Source organism: Populus euphratica, unplaced genomic scaffold (genome assembly GCF_000495115.2).
Source record: "Populus euphratica unplaced genomic scaffold, PopEup_1.0 scaffold217.1, whole genome shotgun sequence".
NCBI classification, from domain to species: domain Eukaryota; kingdom Viridiplantae; phylum Streptophyta; class Magnoliopsida; order Malpighiales; family Salicaceae; genus Populus; species Populus euphratica.
This window is the reverse complement of record NW_011500036.1, coordinates 343,995-365,397: the sequence shown is the minus strand read 5'-3', so window position 1 is coordinate 365,397 and position 21,403 is coordinate 343,995. Positions and strand designations below refer to the sequence as shown.

At 35.0% G+C, this 21,403-nt stretch overlaps 4 protein-coding genes across 4 annotated transcripts in view; 2 read left to right on the top strand and 2 right to left on the bottom strand.

The window, feature by feature from the left end:
- The window catches only part of XBCP3 (xylem bark cysteine peptidase 3), a 3,363-nt gene extending 2,359 nt beyond the window's left edge, over positions 1 to 1,004 (top strand). Inside the window, exon 5 of the mRNA XM_011050538.1 lies at positions 598 to 1,004. Within this exon, the coding sequence (XP_011048840.1) occupies positions 598 to 693 (96 nt within the window). The 3' untranslated portion in view covers positions 694 to 1,004. The remainder of the gene's footprint in view (positions 1 to 597) is intronic.
- A 347-nt stretch (positions 1,005 to 1,351) lies between these two features.
- Positions 1,352 to 2,700, bottom strand: LOC105142756 (LON peptidase N-terminal domain and RING finger protein 3-like). Its single transcript, XM_011050537.1, has one exon. It carries the CDS (start codon positions 2,613 to 2,615, stop codon positions 1,761 to 1,763), a length of 855 nt encoding a protein of 284 aa, XP_011048839.1. The 5' UTR covers positions 2,616 to 2,700; the 3' UTR covers positions 1,352 to 1,760.
- Positions 2,701 to 3,775: 1,075 nt separating this feature from the next.
- On the top strand, positions 3,776 to 4,966 carry LOC105142755 (thioredoxin H-type). Its single transcript, XM_011050536.1, has 3 exons — positions 3,776 to 3,942; positions 4,334 to 4,456; positions 4,572 to 4,966. Exons 1-3 carry the CDS (start codon positions 3,856 to 3,858, stop codon positions 4,704 to 4,706), a joined length of 345 nt encoding a protein of 114 aa, XP_011048838.1. The 5' UTR covers positions 3,776 to 3,855; the 3' UTR covers positions 4,707 to 4,966.
- An 8,105-nt stretch (positions 4,967 to 13,071) lies between these two features.
- LOC105142753 (beta-galactosidase 5) lies at positions 13,072 to 18,834 on the bottom strand. Its single transcript, XM_011050535.1, has 19 exons — positions 18,316 to 18,834; positions 18,127 to 18,222; positions 17,905 to 18,017; positions 17,644 to 17,710; positions 17,421 to 17,513; positions 17,134 to 17,277; positions 16,884 to 16,972; positions 16,682 to 16,787; positions 16,507 to 16,594; positions 16,063 to 16,181; positions 15,803 to 15,967; positions 15,501 to 15,679; positions 15,225 to 15,334; positions 15,027 to 15,136; positions 14,756 to 14,866; positions 14,561 to 14,671; positions 14,281 to 14,483; positions 13,828 to 14,167; positions 13,072 to 13,679 (listed from the first exon to the last, which is right to left on the bottom strand). The coding sequence occupies exons 1-19, from the start codon at positions 18,484 to 18,486 to the stop codon at positions 13,533 to 13,535; spliced, it is 2,562 nt and encodes an 853-aa protein (XP_011048837.1). The 5' UTR covers positions 18,487 to 18,834; the 3' UTR covers positions 13,072 to 13,532.
- Positions 18,835 to 21,403: the final 2,569 nt, after the last annotated feature.

The following is a 21,403-nucleotide window of genomic DNA, read 5'->3' as shown; positions in this document are numbered from 1 at the left end:
CATTATAGTGCATTCCTGGATCTTTGGAGTCAAATTCTTATGCATTGCACCATTTAAGTTCATTTCTAAGCTTTTTACAGGTAGCCTGACTTTATTTTTTTTATTTTTTTTTTCCTGATTCTTCGGCCATTGGTTCTTTTCTGAAAAGGCCAGCTTGATTGTTCAGGTTTAAAGTTCCAGTACTTAGTATTGGTGAACAAATTTGAAGTCTTTTTATCGGAAAAACAGGTTGAGCAGAACAGAGTAATTCATGGAATTCTGTCTTAGGAAAGTTCTTAACACAATTTTGCAGATGTTATCATTTTGGCAACAACCTAATAAGGCAACGATGCACCGGATTCCACAAGATATTTTTTTTATGAAAAATTAACTTTTTATATGTTTTGGATTATTTTGATGTGTTGATTTTAAAAATAACTTTTAAAAAATAAAATAAAAATTTATTTTGATATATTTTAACACGAAAAGTATTTTGAAAAGAAAAATATTTTGAAAAGCAATTACAACCACACTTCCAAACAATTTTTTATCAAATTGTATTTTAGCTCGCTTTCAATGCACAGCAATTTTAGACTTAAAACTCTTCTGTGCTTGCAGCGTGCTGGTAATGCCACAAGAATGGAGGCAATGGAGGGAAAAACCTCTGGGAAGTTTGGCAGTTGGAATTCCCTTCCTGAAGCCTGGATTCAGTGAAGCCCCCTTTACATCAGGGAATTTTCGTGCCATGCTTCCGTTGTTGTACGGTTCCATGCTGAAGGGAAGAGACTCGTATTCAGATGTAAAACTACGTGCCCGCTAGAGCGTGCTGGTTTAAAGCATCAGAATTCGTTAGTGGATGAAGGGAGGAGTTTGAAAAATTATGTCGGATCAGATTAATGAACGGGGCAGATAAAGATTATCATGGGCATGTTTTTGGATGTACTTCTTCCATTCACATCATTTTCTTATTGTGTATTTATCTTCCAGTTGGGCCAAATTCTTGAATATTTCTTGCATGGTTGCAACATCCTGCTTCCTGTTCTGAATCTCTACACTGTAAACCATTTCCCAGTATGCCTTTCGTGGCATGGCAAGCGCATGTGTTATGCGGCCAGAAGCGATCTGGCTTCACGGTCTGAACATTTATGATTTTCTCGTTAAAATCTACCAAGGGGTAGACAATCATAAAAGCAAATTTAGATGATGAGACGAATAACCAGATCAAAATAGTAGTCAAATCCTCTGATCAGAAGAATTGCGTGAGGGGACTAGCAACTTGTAAACCTGTCAAATACATGGGAAGCCTGCTAGAAACATTAGCTATATCAGAAAGCTTGAAATATATCTCCTACTGGAAAACTAAACTGAAGACTGATACAAAACTACGCTACATTTTGTAGTCCCAGTCCACACATACAGTTTTTGAGCCACTTACAAATAGTTTAACGCAAGCAGAGAATGAAGGGAACATCAGCAAGAACGAAGAACAACTTTTAATGGACATCACAACACAATTATACCAGACATCATCAATTAGGAAAGAAATGATCGCGACATTGATGAACCAGATTAATTCCGCAATTTCTAAACACTAGCAAGATCTAAAGGTTTTTCTACCTTATATAATAGCTGAGCCCGAGCAGAGAACCGATGCATGTGAGACCAGTTGACAAATCACTCTCAATCCAAACTAGCTGATCAGTAATCGCACATCGAATTACCAGTTAAATGGTTTTCCACCGTAAAGTCTTATACATTTTATAAAATATTGATTACCAAAACTATGAAGAAGGAAACACATCCTTAACAGCAGATGCAGCTGACAAGTAATTAAGTGTATTCCTCAAAATCTCCTTCTCCCTCTTCAACCTCGTTGCTGTATCCTCCAATTCAAGTAAGGCCTGCTGCTCTCCCGGAGCCCCCTCAAAAGTGTTTCCTACAAAAAACGAAAACGGAGTCGGAAACAAATTCCTTCTCAAATCTTGCGCTTCCTTTTCTGGCTTCTCATTTAACCGATTTGACAATCTTATAACATCCTTCATACACGTCTCCACTTCCGTCGCTAAAGCCTCCAGGTCCTCCTCCCCTGAAGGCCTGTCCTCCAGCCACGTCACCTCCGCGACAAAATAGGGTTTCGTACGGACTACATTGGTTACACGAAACCGTTCCTGCCCTTTGCAAATGAGGAAGAATCGGTCATCGACGAGGCGTTCGTGCTTGACGATTTCTCCAACGCAGCCCACTTCGGCGGTGCCGGATACGGCGTCGGAGTAGATGACACCGAAACGGAGGTCGGTGTGGAGGAGGGTGTGCATCATAATGCGGTAACGGAGCTCGAATATCTGGAGAGGGAGGACTGCGCCTGGGAACAGAACTAGTGGGAGTGGAAATAGTGGGAGTTCAACGACGTCGTCTGATTTTGGATGGTTTGTGTTGTGGTGTTCCTCGGAGAATGACGAAGCTGAGCATTTTAATGAGGCGGTTCTTCTTTTGTGGCGGCGGTGATGGAGGATTGAAGCAAGTGATGGAGGTGAATTGGAGAGGAAACTAAAATTATTTGGGTTTAATGCGGAAAGGGTGGTTGTGTTGGGATTTAATGAGGGTTTGTGAGTGGAAATTACCCGTGCAAGAGCCATTCGGAGTGGATTAGAAATGTAGAGGGACAAAACAGTTCAGTTCAGTTCAGTTCCATGAGCAACAAGTTTTTTTTTTTTTTTCCTGGAAGCTGTTGTAATAATAATTTTTTTTTATCAGGTGAGTATGGTGCCTGAAAGTTTTAGACTTTGGGGATATGGTGGTGCTAAGAAGAGGGGAGAGAAGTGTGGATAACATGGAAAGGGGGTGGGGTAGGGATTTGGTGGTGTGGGAAGGAGTTGACCCAAGTGGGAATTGAGCTTTCTTGTGCTTGTTTGTCAATGGCGACTGTGTCTTCCTCGTGCTTGTCTTGGCCATATCATTTCCAATCGAACACAAACATCTTTGATTATCTCATTGTTCAGATTTTAGGATGGAAGTGGAAGGGGGGCTATTTTCAGCGGCTTTAAATTTTCCTGGTTAGTGGTTGTACTCCTTGAAAATTATATTAATGTTAAAAATAAAAATATATATATATATATATATTATTTTAATGAATTTTAAAACACGTTTATAAAAGTACAATAATGTTATTTTAATCATTAATATTAGTTATTTTATATTTTATTTTAGAGAGTTTATTCTATGTGATAAAAGGCATGCTCCTTGTATAATTATCAGGTATTCAAATTAAAAGAGTGTTTGAAAAGAAAAAAAGTATCCTCAAATATACCAATTTATGTATATCTTGAATGAAAGCTACCTTGAAAACATTTTTATGGTGAAATAATAATAAAATTTTTATTGTCCATCAGATATTACTTTTGGTTTTGATCCATTATAATTTATTATACAAGGGAAAAAAATAATCTTAAAGTACAAACCTGGACAAGAAAGAAACATAAGGCCCAACTAATTGAAGCCCAGACAATCTGTTAAAAATATGAGGCCCAATCCATTTTCACCGCAGTTGGAAACGAGCATAAACTGTAGAGAGATCCAAGCCCAGAATTAAGATCCACTCGGAAAAAATTGGCACTTAAAGCAAACAAGAGGTTCACACCGACGACTAAGAAAATCCTGCTGACTTGTGAGGGGACGTCATGGCCACCTAAAGCACGCAATCACGTCCACAACCATCCGAATGGCATACCTGTAATACTATGTCAAAGCGGGTCGTGTTTTAGTAATCGAACAGTTCGTGGCTTTCTATATAGTGGATTGGGGTCGCTAGCCGCTTATCAAGCGTTTGAAAAAGTACGTTTTTCTGTGGTCCATAACTTCATATTATCTAGAGAGAAAATGGCCGAAGAAGGACAAGTTATTGCCTGCCACACAGTGGATACCTGGACAGAGCATTTCGAGAAGGGAAAAGGGTCTCAGAAATTGGTATTCGCTAGTATCTTTGAACCTTTTAGTATATGTGTTTGTTAGGATCTTACTTGTGTGGCCAGTAAAGAGCACTTGTGTTTTTTTTTCTTTTATATGTAATCTTTTGCGGGAAAGTTAGGCCTGTTTTTTACCTGTGAGATCTTTAATTCCCAGAATTTAATTAATTTTTTGTTGATTTAATTTTATTTTACCTGAAAATCTCACCTGGTTTTGACGGTAGTTTTGATATGAAGGACTTGAATCTTGATTGATTAATTGGGATTTGAATTATATTAAGTTTTTATGGGTAAATTGCTTGAGATTTCTTCATGGAATGTCTTGTTCGTCTAATTTCTTTCCGTACGTTTCTGCTTAATCTGAATTTGACTAAGAAAACATACTTTGACAGATTGTCGTGGATTTTACTGCTTCATGGTGTCCACCATGTAGAATGATTGCCCCAATCTTCGCCGAGCTGGCGAAGAAGTTTCCCAATGTCACATTCTTGAAGGTGGATGTGGATGAATTGAAGGTAAAAATTCTATGCCTTTACCTACCTGATGCTAAGTAAATGGCACGAGAGATCTTGTGCTTAACCATGTTTATATATTTTTCTTCTCAAATTGACATTACTGTATATTTTGCAGGTTGTTGCTGAGGAGTGGAATGTGGAGGCCATGCCAACTTTTATTTTCCTGAAAGATGGAAAATTAGTGGACAAAACTGTGGGTGCTGATAAAGATGGCCTGCCAACATTGGTTGCAAAGCACGCAACTGCATAATGTGTGGATGATGTTTGATCCTTAATGGTTTTCAATTGCGTTCTGTTTTATGGATCTTTTATATGTATTTGACATGTCTATGTGAGTGCTTCGTCCTTGTTACTCGTACATGCCATGTTGTTGGATCAGAGCCCATCGTTGGGATGTCTACTGTCTTGTGTTGGTCTGGTTTTCTTGAGAAACTGGTTCGCAATGTAATAAATCCGAATGATCTTGCTTGTGTAGTTGTAACGATATTGTCTTCCTTGGGGTTTTAAACTTAGCCTTTTCTCACTGGTAGAGAATGGCTAAAATTTGCTTATTGCCTTTTCAGCTGACCTATTCCTTTGCAATTTATGCATTGTTAAAAATCCTTCTCCGCAAGGAGAATTAGGCCACAGGTAGATGCATGGGCGGCTGGTGATCTGCTGCCTTCTATCTCAAAAACTGCAGAATTAGGCCACAATTTCTCGTACAAAATCTTTTGATTGAAACTATAATCCTGGCTTTCGAGGAGACAGGGAATGCACTTCTGTTGTCCCTCTCTTTGGTTCTCTGCTTTGTGGCATCACGGCTGTCTAAGTAACTTGATTAGCATTTCTTAAGATGTCCACTCCTGGTATTGATAGAGCAGCAAGAGAATTTTCCTATTACTTTTTTAAAAAATTTGATTTTGATGTTAAAAATAAAATTTAAAAAATAAAAAATATTATTTTAATATAATTCTAAGTAAAAACTATTTTTAAAAATAATATTTATTATACTTAGACAATAACTTGTAAATTTGATTTGAACATTCTAGATACACAAAGGTCAACGCAATGGGAGAAATGAAGGTCTATCTTCCTAACACCCACCCCCGAGAGCTATAGCAGCACGACACCCATCCGAAAGTGGATTATTATTGTGTTATTCTGATACAGGTCAAATGACAAGAAACATTATTGACGTCCTAGTGTCCATATTTAAATATGTTGTAATTTTTTGGAGGCATAAACAAGAATTATAATTAATGTCTCCGTGGGTCCCTTTATAACGGTACCGGGCTTGGATCTAGAGGGAACCAACTTGTAATAAGAAAACAACTCTACAGAGTCAACCTTGCATTTCCCGAGATTCTGAGAGGAAATGGCCGGAGAAGGAGAAGTGATTGCTTGGAAATAAAATTCATCTATTGAATAATTAGCTAATATTTTAGCTTATGTAATTTAATATATATTTTATTATTAAGATATTTAGTAATTTGATATAAAAAACTTGTAGAATTAGAATGGGTAAGTGTTAGTATATAATATCTGGTAATAACTATGGTATTAAAAGGTGAAGTTTGGTAACTTAGATGACCAATAACTTGTAACCTTAAAAAGTTTTCTTTAATAGATATGAGAACTTTTTGATTGCAAAGTCACATATTATAGACCTTTGAATTTAAGAATTTAAGGTATATTTATAACTTATAAATCTTATGATTTTGTGAAGATGAGAAACTAAAATATAATTTCACTCATGTGTTATTTTAAATTGTATTCTATTCAAAATAATATGTATTGGCCCAGTATAAAGTATTAAGAGACCTGTATTAGGTCTTTAAAAATTTCACTAGTGAGTGTTGGGTTCAGAGCACGTGCCCGAGCTTATAGGAGTGTTAGGATTGAAGAGTGTGCCTGAGCTCATAGGGGTTTCTTGGGCTTTGTTAGGGGTTTTTGGGGGCATTTTGTTTGGATTCATTCATAGCCTCCAAGGTTTTGTGGTATTAATATGCAAAAACTTGTAAAAATATCTTTTTACCATGGCGTGTTCATCAAATGTTCTTTATACGGAGAGCCCGTGTATAGGGATGTGCACTATGTTTTAAAAAACTTCTAAATATGTAGCAGAAAACCATGAAAAAACTAATACTTAGAAAGATTCTTAAGAGAGTGGTGTGAGATACAAAAGACTTTATATTTAGAAATTTTTTCTAAAAGGAAATAGGAGACTTATAGAGAAAAAACTTACTTCAAATTTTTTTTAAGTGGCTAGTAGAAATCCATGGAGGATTAACCTATATTTTAAAAATATTATAAAAGATCGAGAGGAACCTAAAGAGGGTTATCAATAACGATGCCCATATTTAGAAAAACTTTTTAAAGGTGAATGAGAGTGAATACCTATATTTTAAAAATATTATAAAAGATCAAGAGGAACCTAAAGAGGGTTATCAATGATGATGCCCAATTTAGAAAAACTTTTTAAAGGTGAATGGGAGTGAACCTATGTCAACGATCATATTTATATATAAAAAAATCTAAAGGGTTAAGAGGACAAATTCATAAAAGGTGGTTCTATTACACCTAAAAAACCAAATCTATCTTTTGAATAGTGGCTACACTATAATATGTGAGGTATGTGACTTTTTAGGATGATATGGGAGCTTAGGATTACCTATAAGGTCGGCAGCCTTCCTAGTGATGGCATGGGGCTTAAGAGCCCTCAACTAAAGAATGATGCCAGTCCGAGACTACACTAGAGAGACGTAAGATCCAAGATTAACCACTAGCGAATTGATGAGCACTAGAGAGACGTAAGATCCAAGATTAACTACTAGCGAATTGATGAGGGGAATTTAAGTACCACCTAAAGAATATGAGATCTCAAATCAACCCCTAATAAATTAGTGAGAGAGAGGCCTCGGGCATCACCTAAAGAACGAGAGATCCTAAATTAACCTTAGCGAAATGGTAAAAGGCCCATAAACATTATCTGGATAATGGGAGATCTCAAGTCAACCCTTGATGAATTGGTAGGAGGTTTTTAGGCATCACTTGGAGAATGTATTAATCCAAGACTATATTGTAGAGTGGGGGATTTGAGATCAACCCCTAACAAATTTATGAGAGGCCTTTTGGCATTATATGGAGAATATAACAGTTTAAAACTATACTAAAGAGTGGAGGATTCGAGATCAACCCGTAGTTATTATGAGGATATTGCTTTATAGAGATCACCCTAGTGATTATGGGGATATTGCTTTATGGAGATCAAGTCAATTACCTTGAAGAAGAGTGGCTAAAAGCCCCACTAAAGATCTATAGTTAAAAAATATATATCAAAGATATATTAATATTGTTTAAAAATTAAACTTACATTCTCATTATAGATTATGCATCATAAGGTGATTTGTTGGGCTTCAGGGAGCCTGAAGAGTTTGGGGTGAAACAACGGGATTGGTAGCTAAGGTCCATGCCATGGTAGCTTAGGGGAGTGTGTTTGGAGTACCGATTTTATACATGGATATCACAATGGCACGAATGACCCATAAAAGTACTTGGCGAGTATGGAGGAATTTTTTTTCTCTTAAGGTCATTATTTCCAAGCTCTTATAGGTAGTACAATGAGCTACAAATGTTGGAAGCAACCAGTGGCAATAATAAGGGGTCAAATGTGTTACCACAATTGCCAAGACTTGCTAGGGTGATAATATTTGATTTTGACCTTTGGTTGCCACCGCGATTTGAGTGAGGAGTTGCACCTAATTGATAAATTGTTGAAGTTCTAGCTGGGTAGATTAGTTTTGGGGTGAGCAAAAAAATAAAAAAAATTGATTAAATCAAGAAAATAAAAAACCAAAAAAACTGAACCGTGAAAAAAATAGATTATAATATTTAAAAAACCAATCAGTTTAGTATCATTTTAATAAGTTTGAAACTGAAAAAATCAAGTCGAGCAGAGCGAGCCACATAAAAAAATCGAGCCTACAAAACCGAGTTAAATAAAAAAAATCGAGCCAAACCGAAACTAGACCCATTAAAAATAAAAAAAAACCTTAAAAAATCGAGCCTACAAAACCGAGTTAAACAAAAAAAAATTGAGCCAAACTGAAACTAGACCCATTAAAAATTAAAAAAAAAACCTTAAAAAACAATATATTTTTTTTATTTTTAATATAAAATAACTGAACTGAACTGCAAATAAACCGGTTGGGTTTTGGTTTCTGCCCTAAAATAATTGAATCAAAACCAATTTTGGTTTTTTTTTAAAATTCAGTTTGGTTATTTTTAGGTAAAAACCAAATGAAAAATAATCACGTATGAATTTGTCTTGCATCCTGATCTAGGAAAGTTTTGGTTATGAGCCATAGAATGACATGAAAATATCAAAAACAAATTTTAAAAACCTATGGACTTTTTATTAGTTTTGTATAAGCGATGCTAGTTGATGAGTCTTAAAATCCAAGATGCCTAGGATAAGATTGGTGTGTTGGATAATTAGTTGATCTTTAAATTCAAATAATCTTATTCATTCTCCATAGTCAAAATATTTAGTGATTTAATATGAAAAGCCTAAAAAGTTGACAACCGGTAGCAAGTGATTTTTGGTAGGTCAAGTGACAAATATATATTATAGTAGTAGGCAATACCTAGTAAGTTAGGTGACCAATAGTTGTGGTGATAGCAAAATATGTCTGGTAAGTTATGTAACCAGTAACTCTAGTTATAGCATGTGATGCGTGGTAAATCAGGTAACCGATAATAGCAAAATATGTCTGGTAAGTTATGTGACCAGTAACTCTAGTTATAGCATGTGATGCGTGGTAAATTAGGTAACTGATAATTATGGTAGTAACAATTGGTGTCTGGCAAGCCAGATAACTAATAGTTAATATATGTAAAAAATATTTTTTAATGGATATAGAACTCTCCGATGGTATAGTCAATAACTTTATAGAAAGAAAAAATGTAATAATATTTTAAAGAATTAAAATCTGAAAATATATATAGAGAGAGATTGTAAACCTTTGGTTTAAAAGAATCAAGGTATATTTATAAGTTATAACTCATTAATTTTGTTTTTTTTGTGAAGATACAAGGTTGAATTATAATTTTATTTTTATAATATTTTAAGTTTATTCTATTTAAAATAATATATATTAAATCAGTATAAAATACTTAAAAATTTGCGTGTAGTTTTAGAAAAAATTTATGATGAGTGTTAGGCTAAAATAAGCCATAGAAGTTTTGGGGCTATTTTGGAGGGTTTGATTCATTTTATTTGAATCTATTAGCCACACCTCGAGGAATCTTGGAACCAACAGCTTGATAAGGAAAAAGGGTCTGACAAACAGGTATCGTTTTTAAGTCTTTTTGTGTCTTCTCATGTTTTGTGTTTGGTTCTTTATATTTGGGTTTTTGTCATGTGATTTTTTCTATGATTAATCTTCATGAATACTCTCTCTCTCTCTCTCTACAGTATATTTTCACAATTTTAATTAATTTATTAATTCTTTTTGGTTGGTTCTTAACTGCCTTAGCATCATCTCTAAAGAATATTAGAAGCTCCTTAATCCCAAGTTTTTTTGCGTTTTTAATTATGTTTCTGTAGAATAGGATTTCTTCGCATAATGTCTATGGGCCTCACATGGCTAATTTGATACGTTTATGTTTTCATTAGCTTCACCAAGAGGACACGCCTTTTATCTTCGTTTGTGTGGTAATACTATTAGGAGTAATTTAAAAAAAAAAAATTTATTTAAAAATATATATTTTAAATTTTTTTAATATTAATATAATATTTTTTTTCATGATAAATACATTTTAAAAACGTTTTAAAACATAATGACCAACAGTCCAGTCGATTTAAGGTTTACAACATGGCTGCCAGTTAACTGAAAAGTTAAAAAAAATTACAAAAATACCATTATAATTGATTCTAGGTTTAAAATATTCTTATAATTTATGTTTCTCCTAATTCTCGCTAACATTACTTATAACCCGCGATCTCCAAAGTACAGTTACAATTAGTTTCAAAATCATCTGCAAGCTATCGTAAGGGAAAAATCATTTGAATATATCAACATAATTCATTATAATAATGTTTAAAAATGTGATATGAACTATATTTTATTTAAAATATTTTAAAAAATAAATTTAATTTAATTATTTTTAAAATTTTAAATTATGTTAATATGTTGATATTAAAAATATTTTTTTAAAAATAAAAAATATTATTTTAATATATTTATAAATAAAACACACTTTAAAAAACAAATCCAAACATAATTTAAAAACCATCAGAGTCAGTCATCACAAAACCAATCTCAAGCACAAAGCCATCAATTTTCAACCACCGTGTACTAAATTTGCTACCATTTCCTCTCAAATCATCACAAGACCCGACCCACTAGTTTCCCTCTTCAATTCTAACTCAGTGATCACCGCCATTAAAATCACCATTAATTCAAATCACCTTTTAACCAAACTCACTATCATGCATGGTTGTCGTTACAAATTAAGAAAACTATATTTTTTGGATTGTCAGATCTTGTTTTGAAGAGAGAGGGGATGAATTAGAGAGAAAAGGGATGATTGTTATAAAAAGAGAGGAGAGGGGGAGGAGAAAGAGAAAGAAGCAGAAGGAGAAGGGGGGGGAGAGGGGAAAAAAGAAAGTGGAAAAGGTAAAAAAAATCAGGGATATTTTACTGTTTTCATCAAAATTTGAACGTGTTCATCCACCGTGTAAAGTGAAAATTTTGAAATTACTGAGAGTTACTGTGCTCAAATGACGGGAGTATCAAAATAATTTTCCAGTTTACCGATCAAGATACATATTATGATAGATTGCGGTGGATTTACATGGTGTGGACCGTGTAAACTTGTTGCCCCAGAAGTGGAAGAGTTTGCCTGGAAGCTTCCCAATGTCACATTCTTGAAAGTCGACGTGGATGAATTGAAGGCAAAAGGAATCCACGTCATTACCTACTCCTGTGTTTTACTTTATTGTTAAGATTTATGTTGAGGAGATGTCTTGAATTTCTTGCGTATCTCCCACCCAAAGTAGACCTACGACGTGGTTCTCTAATAGATATCTGTATGCCTTTTGCAGTCTGTTGCTCAGGAGTGGGATGTGCTGGCGATGCCGACCTTTATTTCCCGAAAGATGGGGAAATTGTGAAGAAATTTACTGGTGTCAATAAAATGAAACTGTACTCAACTGTAGAAAAGCTTGCTATTGAGACTGCATGATGCATGGATGATACACGAATATTGGTATCTTTCTATTATTTCCTGTTGATTGCAGTTCTTGTGGATTTTTCAGTTTCTTTGTTAATGGATATTATATGTGTCTCTGTTGTGTTTACCTGAATTGTTTCTCTCTGTTGATCAGAAATGTTTTGTGGTTAATATGAGTTCACTCACCTTCTTGAATATTGTCTACGGCGTAGTGATCTTATATACGGTGCAGACTGATCTTGTAAAATTATATTTTAATTAAAAACAGTTTAAAAAGCATCACAGCAAACATATCAAGGTTTGAAAGGCTATATTTCAATGCAATGAATTCTGTTGCTCTTGTTCGTCAAATTGTATGCCGGGGATGTGATAGTGATGGCATTATTTTTATTGACGGAGAATAGTCATGGTTTGTTTTATCCTTACACAGCATGGCAAATTCCTCGACATCTCAAACATTGTGGAAATCCTGCAAGGGGAAATTTGCGCAGTTCATTCTCTAAGCTTCATAGCAAATCTAAATTCCCATTGCCTTTTGACTTCCTTCTGTTCGAGAGGTTTCTTCGACAACATAGGATTTAGGTATGACGAGGAAGACCAGTAATTTGCTTGCAGCTTCTGATTTGGATCTGTGTTTGTTCTGCTTTGGGGTTGCCCATAGTACTTGATGTGCACTTTTAACAACGTATATTGTCGATCCTGCTAGTATTTTAAGTAGCTGGAGTAAACCAACTCATCAAAGAAGAAATTCTAACCAAATATCCTGGTTCTTGATACTACCATCCAATAAATTAATATATAGCAGCAATATCACTGGCAGTCTTGGCCATGGCTTCTAGTTTACTTCCAAAAATCATGTTTATGCCGATGCATTTTGCTGGAAAATTATAGTCCTATGATAGCAAGTACTCTGCCAGGTAGAGCCAATAAGCAAAAACCTAAACTGGGGCTCGCATGTTTGCCGAAAGGAAGGAGCATATACATGACACTGCTGATGATGATTTTGGAAGAAGAAAGCAAACAGCGTCGACAAAGATGCTATGGTACTAACACCCATAGTCCCACATGTAGCTCAACCACTAACAGGTCTGATAAGGTTCTCAAGAATAGTGAAAGAATTTTTGTAAAAAGAAAAACCTTAGAATATTTGATTTTAAGTTTAAAAAATATTTTTGAAAATTTTCAATTTTTTTTGTTTCTAATTAATTTTTTAATGATACTCATGTTAAAAATAAATGTTTTAAAAAATAAATAAAAATATTATTTCAAAGCAAAAGTATGCAACTGCCGATTGTTGATTGCATTCTTCATATCCAGGTTTCAATTCCCTAAATGATAGCGAAGGACATGCAGAATGCCGATATGTTGATGTTGACTATCACGGATCATCCACAGAAGGTGCAAACAAGAGCAATTAGATAAATTGTAGACTTCGAATTTATAATCCGTGTTCTTACATAAGAATCAGACATTATAGTGCCCATACTCACCGATATTCTTCACCTCAACAATTCTTTCCCATTCTATCAAATAATAATCATTTATACTTCGCTGTGCAAAAATTATTTTCGAAGCCCATCTCTGGATAAAGGGGCCATGGGCATGGGAATTTAGGGCATATGCCAGGCCAACATTTGTGCTATGCACAAGCACATTGTCCATCCGAAAGCTAATGGGAATATCAACTCCACACAACTACGCATTGTAAATTGCAATACATAACTACGCATACGTTGTAGAATATGTAGAGATGACAGCTGACATTAGGATCTCTGGCTCAATACCTTATTGTTCTTCCTTCATAGCTTGCCAGCGTGAGCAAATAATTATAATTAGATCTGAAAATTTGCTTGAGTTGTTACCTCCTTGTATTGGGTTGAGTAGTGTCACTCACTGTTGAACAAACTGCTTCAACTGATAATTTCTTCAACTTACTTGGACATGGGTCAGCACCGAAGTTACTGTTGGATATGGTGACCATACAACTCTCCCTTCCTATGCATTTCTGCAGAGTTCAATGATACAAGCATTAAGCCAGTAGAAAAGGTATTTTTATTAGTGACAGGTAGTGAAATTATGATAAAACAAAAGGAAAATGAAATAAGATATGAAGATGTATAAAATGATAAAAGGATTCTACCAAGGAAATCTACCTTCTCTACAACCGAATGTGAGTTTGGTGAATGGCAAGCTCCCTCCTGAAAACTTCCACAGGTTCCAGTAGGAGTGCCAAAACTTGCAAATTTTATAGCTGATATAGACTGCCCTGGTGCACACTGGAGGTGAACCTTGGCTTGGTGAAGATTTCTTTCTGATTCACCATTGCTCTCGTTATTGTAATTCTCAATTGCTGGGTGGTGCTCGAATGCATCAGCACAAACACTTGTCGTTGATCTCTTAACAAGGGATATCTTTGATGCATCACCTCCAAGTTCTTCAAATATTACCAATAAATTTTGCTTTGGCTTTAACCAGGACCTTGGAACATGATACCTGACAAGCATAAGTTCAGTTAGCTGTGAGATGCAGTAATTACACTCTACAGCTCAGTTCTGAAGATTAAGCTGCAATCAATAATTAAAAAAAATGCATTCAAGAAAAGATACCATCGCTGAGTTGGTCGGCCACATCCTAGTTGGCACTTTGGAGGCCTGAACGTTCCAGAGTAACTACAACTACTGCAGTCACCCTTTGCATAAGATAACCAATATCTTCCTATGCTCTGCCCATTTATCCACACCTGACCCTTTCCCATGCTGCGCATGTCCAAAGCCAATGGCTCATTTCCTCCGGGGGCATCAAAATAAGCCTGAACATCCCAGCATGACAATCAGTCTCTTAAGTAAAATTGCTAATCACATTCAACATTTTCCTACTTATAATTACCTTGTACCACTTCAGAGGTTGCTGCCTGGTAGCTAGAGACCCCTGTATCCAATCAACAGATGAGGCTCCGTTTGGAGAGACTATATGCATTGCCTCTCCTTTTAGACCAACCTGTTTTGACCCAATACCTTCAAGCTTAAACTTCTGCCAACTATAAGACACAATTAAATAGATACGAACAGGCACATTTCATACCTGGTAAGACCATTGCTGCCATGTCAAGTCTTTATTTCCCTGGTTAAGGCCACGCAGCATAACTGGACCAAGTATTCCTGTTTTCCATGTCTCATAATGTACCCCGACATTCTTAAACAATGCAAAAGTTTTGTAGTCAGTAAGTGGAATAATATAACGGATTTTTTTTCCTTTTTCTTAGTATAAGTTTTAAAATTTTAGTACCCACAATCAGATCAAATTAATTAGCATTTATACTTGCAGTAAGTTGGAGAAGTAGAATAGAACTAACAGGTAATCCAACAGCTATGCTGAGTAGTGCAATTCTATTTGCTCCAGCACGTAGATTGACTGGTCCTGTATAGGTGAATTCCCTGTTCTCTCTGGTCCCAAACGCTGATCCTGTAATTGTAACAGGCAAAGCACTCATCAACCAGATAAATGAAATTCTTATTAGTAACTATTATGAAAGTAATCTTGAAAAACATACCTGAAAACTGCCCATTGATGAAGACATGAAGAGCATGCCCTGCTGACTCCACAGTTAGAGTAGGCCATTGTCCACCTTGAAGAAATGATTCTGATGGATTGATATTGACACTGAAAGCCACAGGGGGGTTTTAAAATGGAGCTCTCAGATATTTCAAACACATGTAATGAACTGAAGAAACATGTGTGAGAAAAATAAAGTGCTTAGGTTTCCATGAAGTTGTTGTATGGTTTTAGGGATTCAAAATATAAATAGATACTATTGAACCTGGCTCACCTTGTGATGTACCACAGATAGTCAGTGGTGTCTCTAGTGACGTTTATCTGCTCCATGAATCCAAGAGCTGTCATCCTTGAACTAGCCCCTAGTGAAGAAATATCTTCGTCATAAGTCTCCCAAGAAAAAAAACGAGAACCAGTTGGCAGCATTTGGACATGTGAAGTTTGAACTCCAACCTAGACCACGACAGGACAACTAGAGATCAGAAACTTGGTATTGAAGAAAATAATTTCCGGATCACTGAAGGAGGTTATTTCATACTTGAACGAGATTGCAAATAGAACCTAAACTTTGCTTACCTTGGCAGTGTTAAACACAACATTCCTGCAATCAGGAAGGATGCTAATGGACCAAGGAGGCAAAACATAATGCATGTTATTGAACATCACTCTAGCAGCAGACTTTGTGTGATAGTTGGCAAGAAAAGCTGCACAGCTCCTCTTCCCTGAAGAGAATACATGAGCCTGCAAAACGACCATTATCATGAATTTTCAATAGCAAGCTTCACATAATCACTGTCCAGCTGGGGGAAAGAGACAAATTTGGTCAGAAGGAAGACCTGCTGATAGGTTCCTAACAAAGTAATTGTGGGATCTGAAGAGACTAATTCATGCTCGCATAGCTTAATAGCTCTGTGAAGCTCTTTTAGATGACCATATTTAGGTTCCCTGATCAAACCTAAACCAATAAATGGTTAGCTGCGGATCTTTAATTTTGAAACACATATAATGATATAACAAAACGCAACACATTCCTTAAAATTATTGTGAAAAGTGGAAGAAAAGTCAGCACTGAGTTTGAGTTTCGGAAATAATATTCATGTTAGGAGTTGAAAATTATTTCAAGAAAGTCTAGAACTTAACTAGCCTAATTCATGAATAATTTTTCAATTATTTGTGAATTGTCATTTAAAAGTTGTGGCTAGGCATGACTAAATTGTAGTTTTTCACTTAAAGAGTCAAGATATTTTTTGTTAGGACAAGAACAAATCCACAGAACTTACCATATTCATCTATTGGTGCATCATAGTCATAACTAGTTGTAATGAATGGACCTCCAGCAGAGCGTCCAAAATTTGTTCCTCCATGGTACTGTAACAATACACAATGCATAGGCCATAAGCTTGGAACGACAAGTTTCTTATTAAATTGTGAGCTGAGTCATTCGAGGTTCCCTACCATGTAGTAGTTAACAAATGAGCCACCCTTTTGAATGAATCGAGCAACTGCAAATGCCAAATCTTGAACTGGTCTGTGGTGAAATGCGCCGCCAAACTCTGTGAACCTTTTTATTCAGTTCAGAAAAAAAAGGGGGGGATCAGAGGACTAAATTTGCACTCAGAAAGTGAACTTCAACTCTACTGCTTGCTGTAACATTTACCAGCCACTCCAAGCCTCAGTCCACATCGTTGGCTTGTAAGGTTTGTTGGGAGAAAAAGCATCACAGTAAAAACCATTGCATGTATTTATCTATTGCCAGGATTCAAACATAACAAAGTCAAATTCACCATTCAAGAAAGAATTTAAATTGGAAACTGCAGGTAACAAAAATAGTAAATGCAGCTCACAAATTAATTATGGGACAGTTGAGGTAACTAGGCTTGGTAAGTGGAAAGATTAAGATAGCTCACCACCGGGTCTGGGGCATCATCTTCCTTGCACATTACCCAAGGAACTCCAGTATTCAATCCAACAGCCATTTGTGCAGCCCAATTAATGTATGAATGACCAGCAGCCCCAAAAGCCCTGCTCTCTGGTCCATACTCATTCTCAATCTACACAAATGGATATGAAAAGAATAAAACATGTGTATATATATAAAAGAAAAGCAAATTACTTCACAGCTGAAGCCTCACTTTTACTGGTTTAGAAACAATAAATATCTAAAATGACAAAATTCACCGATAAGATCACTTACTTGAGAGAAGATGATAGGGCCTCCTTGTGATTGAAATAGCCTTTCATCTTTCATCATCTGCACAATCTTCTGGGTGAATCCTTGCATTGCAGCCTTCAAAACCAAAGGGAAAGAAAGTCAAGCCACATTAACCACCTAACTTTTCCAATTAATTGTTTTAATTCTCTTTCTTTTTCTTGAGGAAAGGGTTTAAAAAACGCAGGGCATGTAAAATATGAAAAACCTTGAAAGGCCCATTGTCTGTTCTGAAGCTGATACCAGGAACATACTTCAACCAAACAGGAAATCCCCTATGCATTTACAAGAGAGAGAGAGAATGGAATCAAACCAAAGCATTCATTTTTACCAGGTTAATAAGCAAATACCATCCCAACCACAGAAAGAATTAAAAAAGCAAAACCAAAACGAAGAAGGGATATAATCATGAATGGATGGAACAGAAGTTAAAAGAACAAGCATATAAAAGAGCAAAAATTCCAAGTACCCAAAATTCCATTCTGCACAGACATAAGGTCCAATGCGGAGATGAACATATAGCCCCTCTTTCTGCACTGTCTTAATGAACCGTACCAGATCAAATCTACCTTCAAAATTATACTGCAAAAACCAAAAAGTTTCCTTTTTGAGTAACCACGTAAGCTCAGAAAGACATGGATTATAAAATTTCAAGTGCCAAAAAGTAGAGTGGAGATCCAAGAGAGAGTACATTGCCAGGAGAAGGCTCATGAACATTCCAAAAAACATAAGTGTCGATAACATCCAAGCCTCCATGTTTTGCCTTCCGTACAAGATCTTCCCACATCTACAGAACAAAACAAACCCCATTTTTTACACAACAGACAAAATGTGATAACATAGACACAAAACCAAGAAAATGGGAAAGAAAAGTGTATACATCTGGGGTGCTTCTTGGATAGTGAATGGAGCCAGAGATAAGGATTCTCCTATGTCCATCGATGATAATAGCCTTCTTATCATAGGTCACAGTGCAATGGATCAGCTTAGAACCAACAATCAAGACCATCAAGAAGAGGGTTAAGAACTTGGAAACTGAACTAGTTCCCATTTCCTTTTGTGGAGGGAAAGTTTGAAAAAAAGTAAGAGAAAATGTGTGCAGAAACAGAGATTTAAAACATAAGCTTATGATATGAGGCTTCTCTGGTCTGCTACTCTACTAACACTATCCACCATTTCACTATAGCCCTCCCGCTGCCTCCACCGTCCACACCACTCAACTCTCTCTCTCTTTTGCTAGCTTTATATAATGACCGACTGCTTCCTACATGAAAAGGAGTTTAATATTTTATTCGAAAAATGCAAATTTGAATTAACTTTAAAATAGAGTGTCCCCAGACCACAAGGATAGCTGGCTAAAATTGATCCGAGCAAATCTAAAAGAAAGGAAAAAAAGAAGTGTCGTGAAAAGGGAAGAGAGATATTCCAGTGTGAGCAAACAAATCAAAACCACAACAGTAGAGTTGAATGGAATTTGTGTCTGTTTGGAAACTTGGGGGGTTCTTGTTACCATGGGAATGTAGTTATGCATTTGTACACGAGAAGGTGTGTCCTAGAAGCACAAGCAATAATAGGATAATACCAAAGAAAAAAAATTGATCGAAATACAATAGAACACAAGTAATTAGAAGATTTACTGTAAAAGAAAACCTTTACTCTTTAGATAAGTCTGAAAATCATCCTAAACAAACTAGCGAATCTAAAAATAAAACAAAAGTAATAAAAATCTTAAATAAACTAAGAAAATAACAAGTAATAACAGGATAATACCAAAGAAAAAAATTGATCAAAATATAATAGAACACAAGAAATTTAATTAGAAGATTTATTGTTAAAAAAACCATTACTCTTTATATAAGTCTGAAAATCATCCTAAACAAACTAATAAATTTAAATATAAAACAAAAGTACTAAAAATTTTAAATAAACTAAGAAAATAAAATTATTAATATCAATGTAAACTATATAAAAAATATTTTTCAAAACTAAATAGAAAATAAAAATAACTAAAAAAAATATTTTTTCTAAAAATTCTCATGCATAAGTCTCCTTGTGTTGAAAACAATTATTCTCGAGTCTTAACCATCATGTTATCATTGTTGTCAACCACTTAAATAGTATTAGTATCTTCACACTCTCTTAACTTGTTCCACACCAACTTAGATAACGTAGATCAAAAATCAATTCCAAGAACATTTTTAATTTTGATAGAATCATCATTGATTGTTAATGACGTGTTCCATATTTTATCTTTACTCACATTATTCAGACTCCACCTTCTTGTCCTTCTCATTTTTTTTCATCTCTTTATTTTTCTTTTCCATAATTTATGTAGAAACAACATATTTTCACCATTGCTTTTAACAATCACCATTTATCTACATTTAATACTAAGGGCATTTGTATTATGTCGTTCGTCATGTACGGCATTCATATCATATTATCATGGCCAACCTAGCAGTAGATGACACATATCCATAAATACTACATCACAACAAACATTATCAAAATATATCTTGCCTGTAAAAAACAAATTAGGATAAAGTTTATCCACAATAATTTCGATGTCATTATTCATCAAAGTTAACCTGTAGAACTCATAACTACTCTTAGTTTTTAGGTAGAGCTTCTCTAATGCTTTCTTGGATATCATATTCTCATAACTACCACTATCTATTATTAATTTGCAAACCTTATCATTTATGGCGCACGTCGAACGAAATATATTAATGCATTGTCAATCTTCTTTTAAATCACCTTTAAGAGTCAACAAGCTCTTTTAGAAAACTCTGTTAACACCACTATCTCCACACATAATCTCTTCACTATTATTCAAATCATCATAAACATGATCAACCATGTCATCCTCGTGCTCATTTATCAATAGATTATTTCCTTGATAACTTTTTTGATTTTCTACACTAATTAACTTGATGTCCTAGTTCATTATATTTGCAATAATGAATTCATATAATTAAATCTGTATTATGAACTATTATTTGCCAAATTTATCGAGTATACATGGCTTAGAAGGTGGCTGGCCTTTGATTACTGTTAAGTCCTCTTTTGTTGTATTGATTTGTCTAAAAACTCCTGCTAACTACCTTGACATCTTATTATTTCTTAACTATTTTAATCCTTTGATATGCTTTCAAAATTATCTATAAAGACTACAAGCACAACACATCCTAAATAGATCATCATAAGCCACTCAGATATCTCATCACCAACTGTTTTTTTGTTATATCAAGTCATACATAACCACTGATTAATAAAACTTATTATTATAATCATTGATATATTTACCTTATTGTCTCAACATATGGAGGGCTGGTATAAGTTTCATGTATAACTAAAATAAAGGAAGTGATCCTTTATTTTCTACTTCATCCTGTCCCAGATACTGATTCTCAACTTCTCCTTCCTCTTTCATGACCTTTTTAAATGTTTTCACTAAATAGAAGCCCAACTATCCAATACAATTACAATCAATTTAACCATCATATATAACCTTTTTATACTAACAAAATTTGTTTAACTTCATTCAACTAATTGATGAACTCATTTGCTTGTAACGCTTTTGTAAATTTAGGGATTTTAATATGAAATCCAAAATCTTTAGTCTTTTTTTTTTCCTGATTAAGAGGTTGTCTCTTGTATTATTGCCTTTGGAATGAGTTTACAATACTGCCTACGGGACCCTTGGTCACTCTCTTCCTAACTCTATTCTTGTAGATCTATATATCCTAACAAATAAGTTAACCCTGTGATCTGGCTCTGCATGTTATTTATCACGAGCTCCTGAACACTTTTATTGTAAGGGGAAACTTCTCCATCCTCTCCTTGACCACGCTTGTTTTGCGAACTCTTCATACTATGGTTATTGGTGGCACATAAAAAAGCAAACAAGTAGCCATGAAATTGCAGTGCACAACAAGCGGTAACTTGGGATCTTTGAGCTTTGACAA

Excerpts from the sequence above, each read along its gene's own strand:
- LOC105142756 (XM_011050537.1), bottom strand. The coding sequence starts at position 2,615 with ATGGCTCTTGCACGGGTAATTTCCACTCACAAACCCTCATTAAATCCC.
- LOC105142755 (XM_011050536.1), top strand. The coding sequence starts at position 3,856 with ATGGCCGAAGAAGGACAAGTTATTGCCTGCCACACAGTGGATACCTGG. Across the intron at positions 3,943-4,333 it reads GAAAAGGGTCTCAGAAATTG|ATTGTCGTGGATTTTACTGC; the intron begins GTATTCGCTAGT and ends ATACTTTGACAG. Across the intron at positions 4,457-4,571 it reads TGGATGTGGATGAATTGAAG|GTTGTTGCTGAGGAGTGGAA; the intron begins GTAAAAATTCTA and ends TATATTTTGCAG.
- LOC105142753 (XM_011050535.1), bottom strand. The coding sequence starts at position 18,486 with ATGGGAACTAGTTCAGTTTCCAAGTTCTTAACCCTCTTCTTGATGGTC. Across the intron at positions 16,788-16,883 it reads ACTGAGGCTTGGAGTGGCTG|GTTCACAGAGTTTGGCGGCG; the intron begins GTAAATGTTACA and ends CTGAATAAAAAG. Across the intron at positions 15,137-15,224 it reads CATCAATGGGCAGTTTTCAG|GATCAGCGTTTGGGACCAGA; the intron begins GTATGTTTTTCA and ends TTACAATTACAG.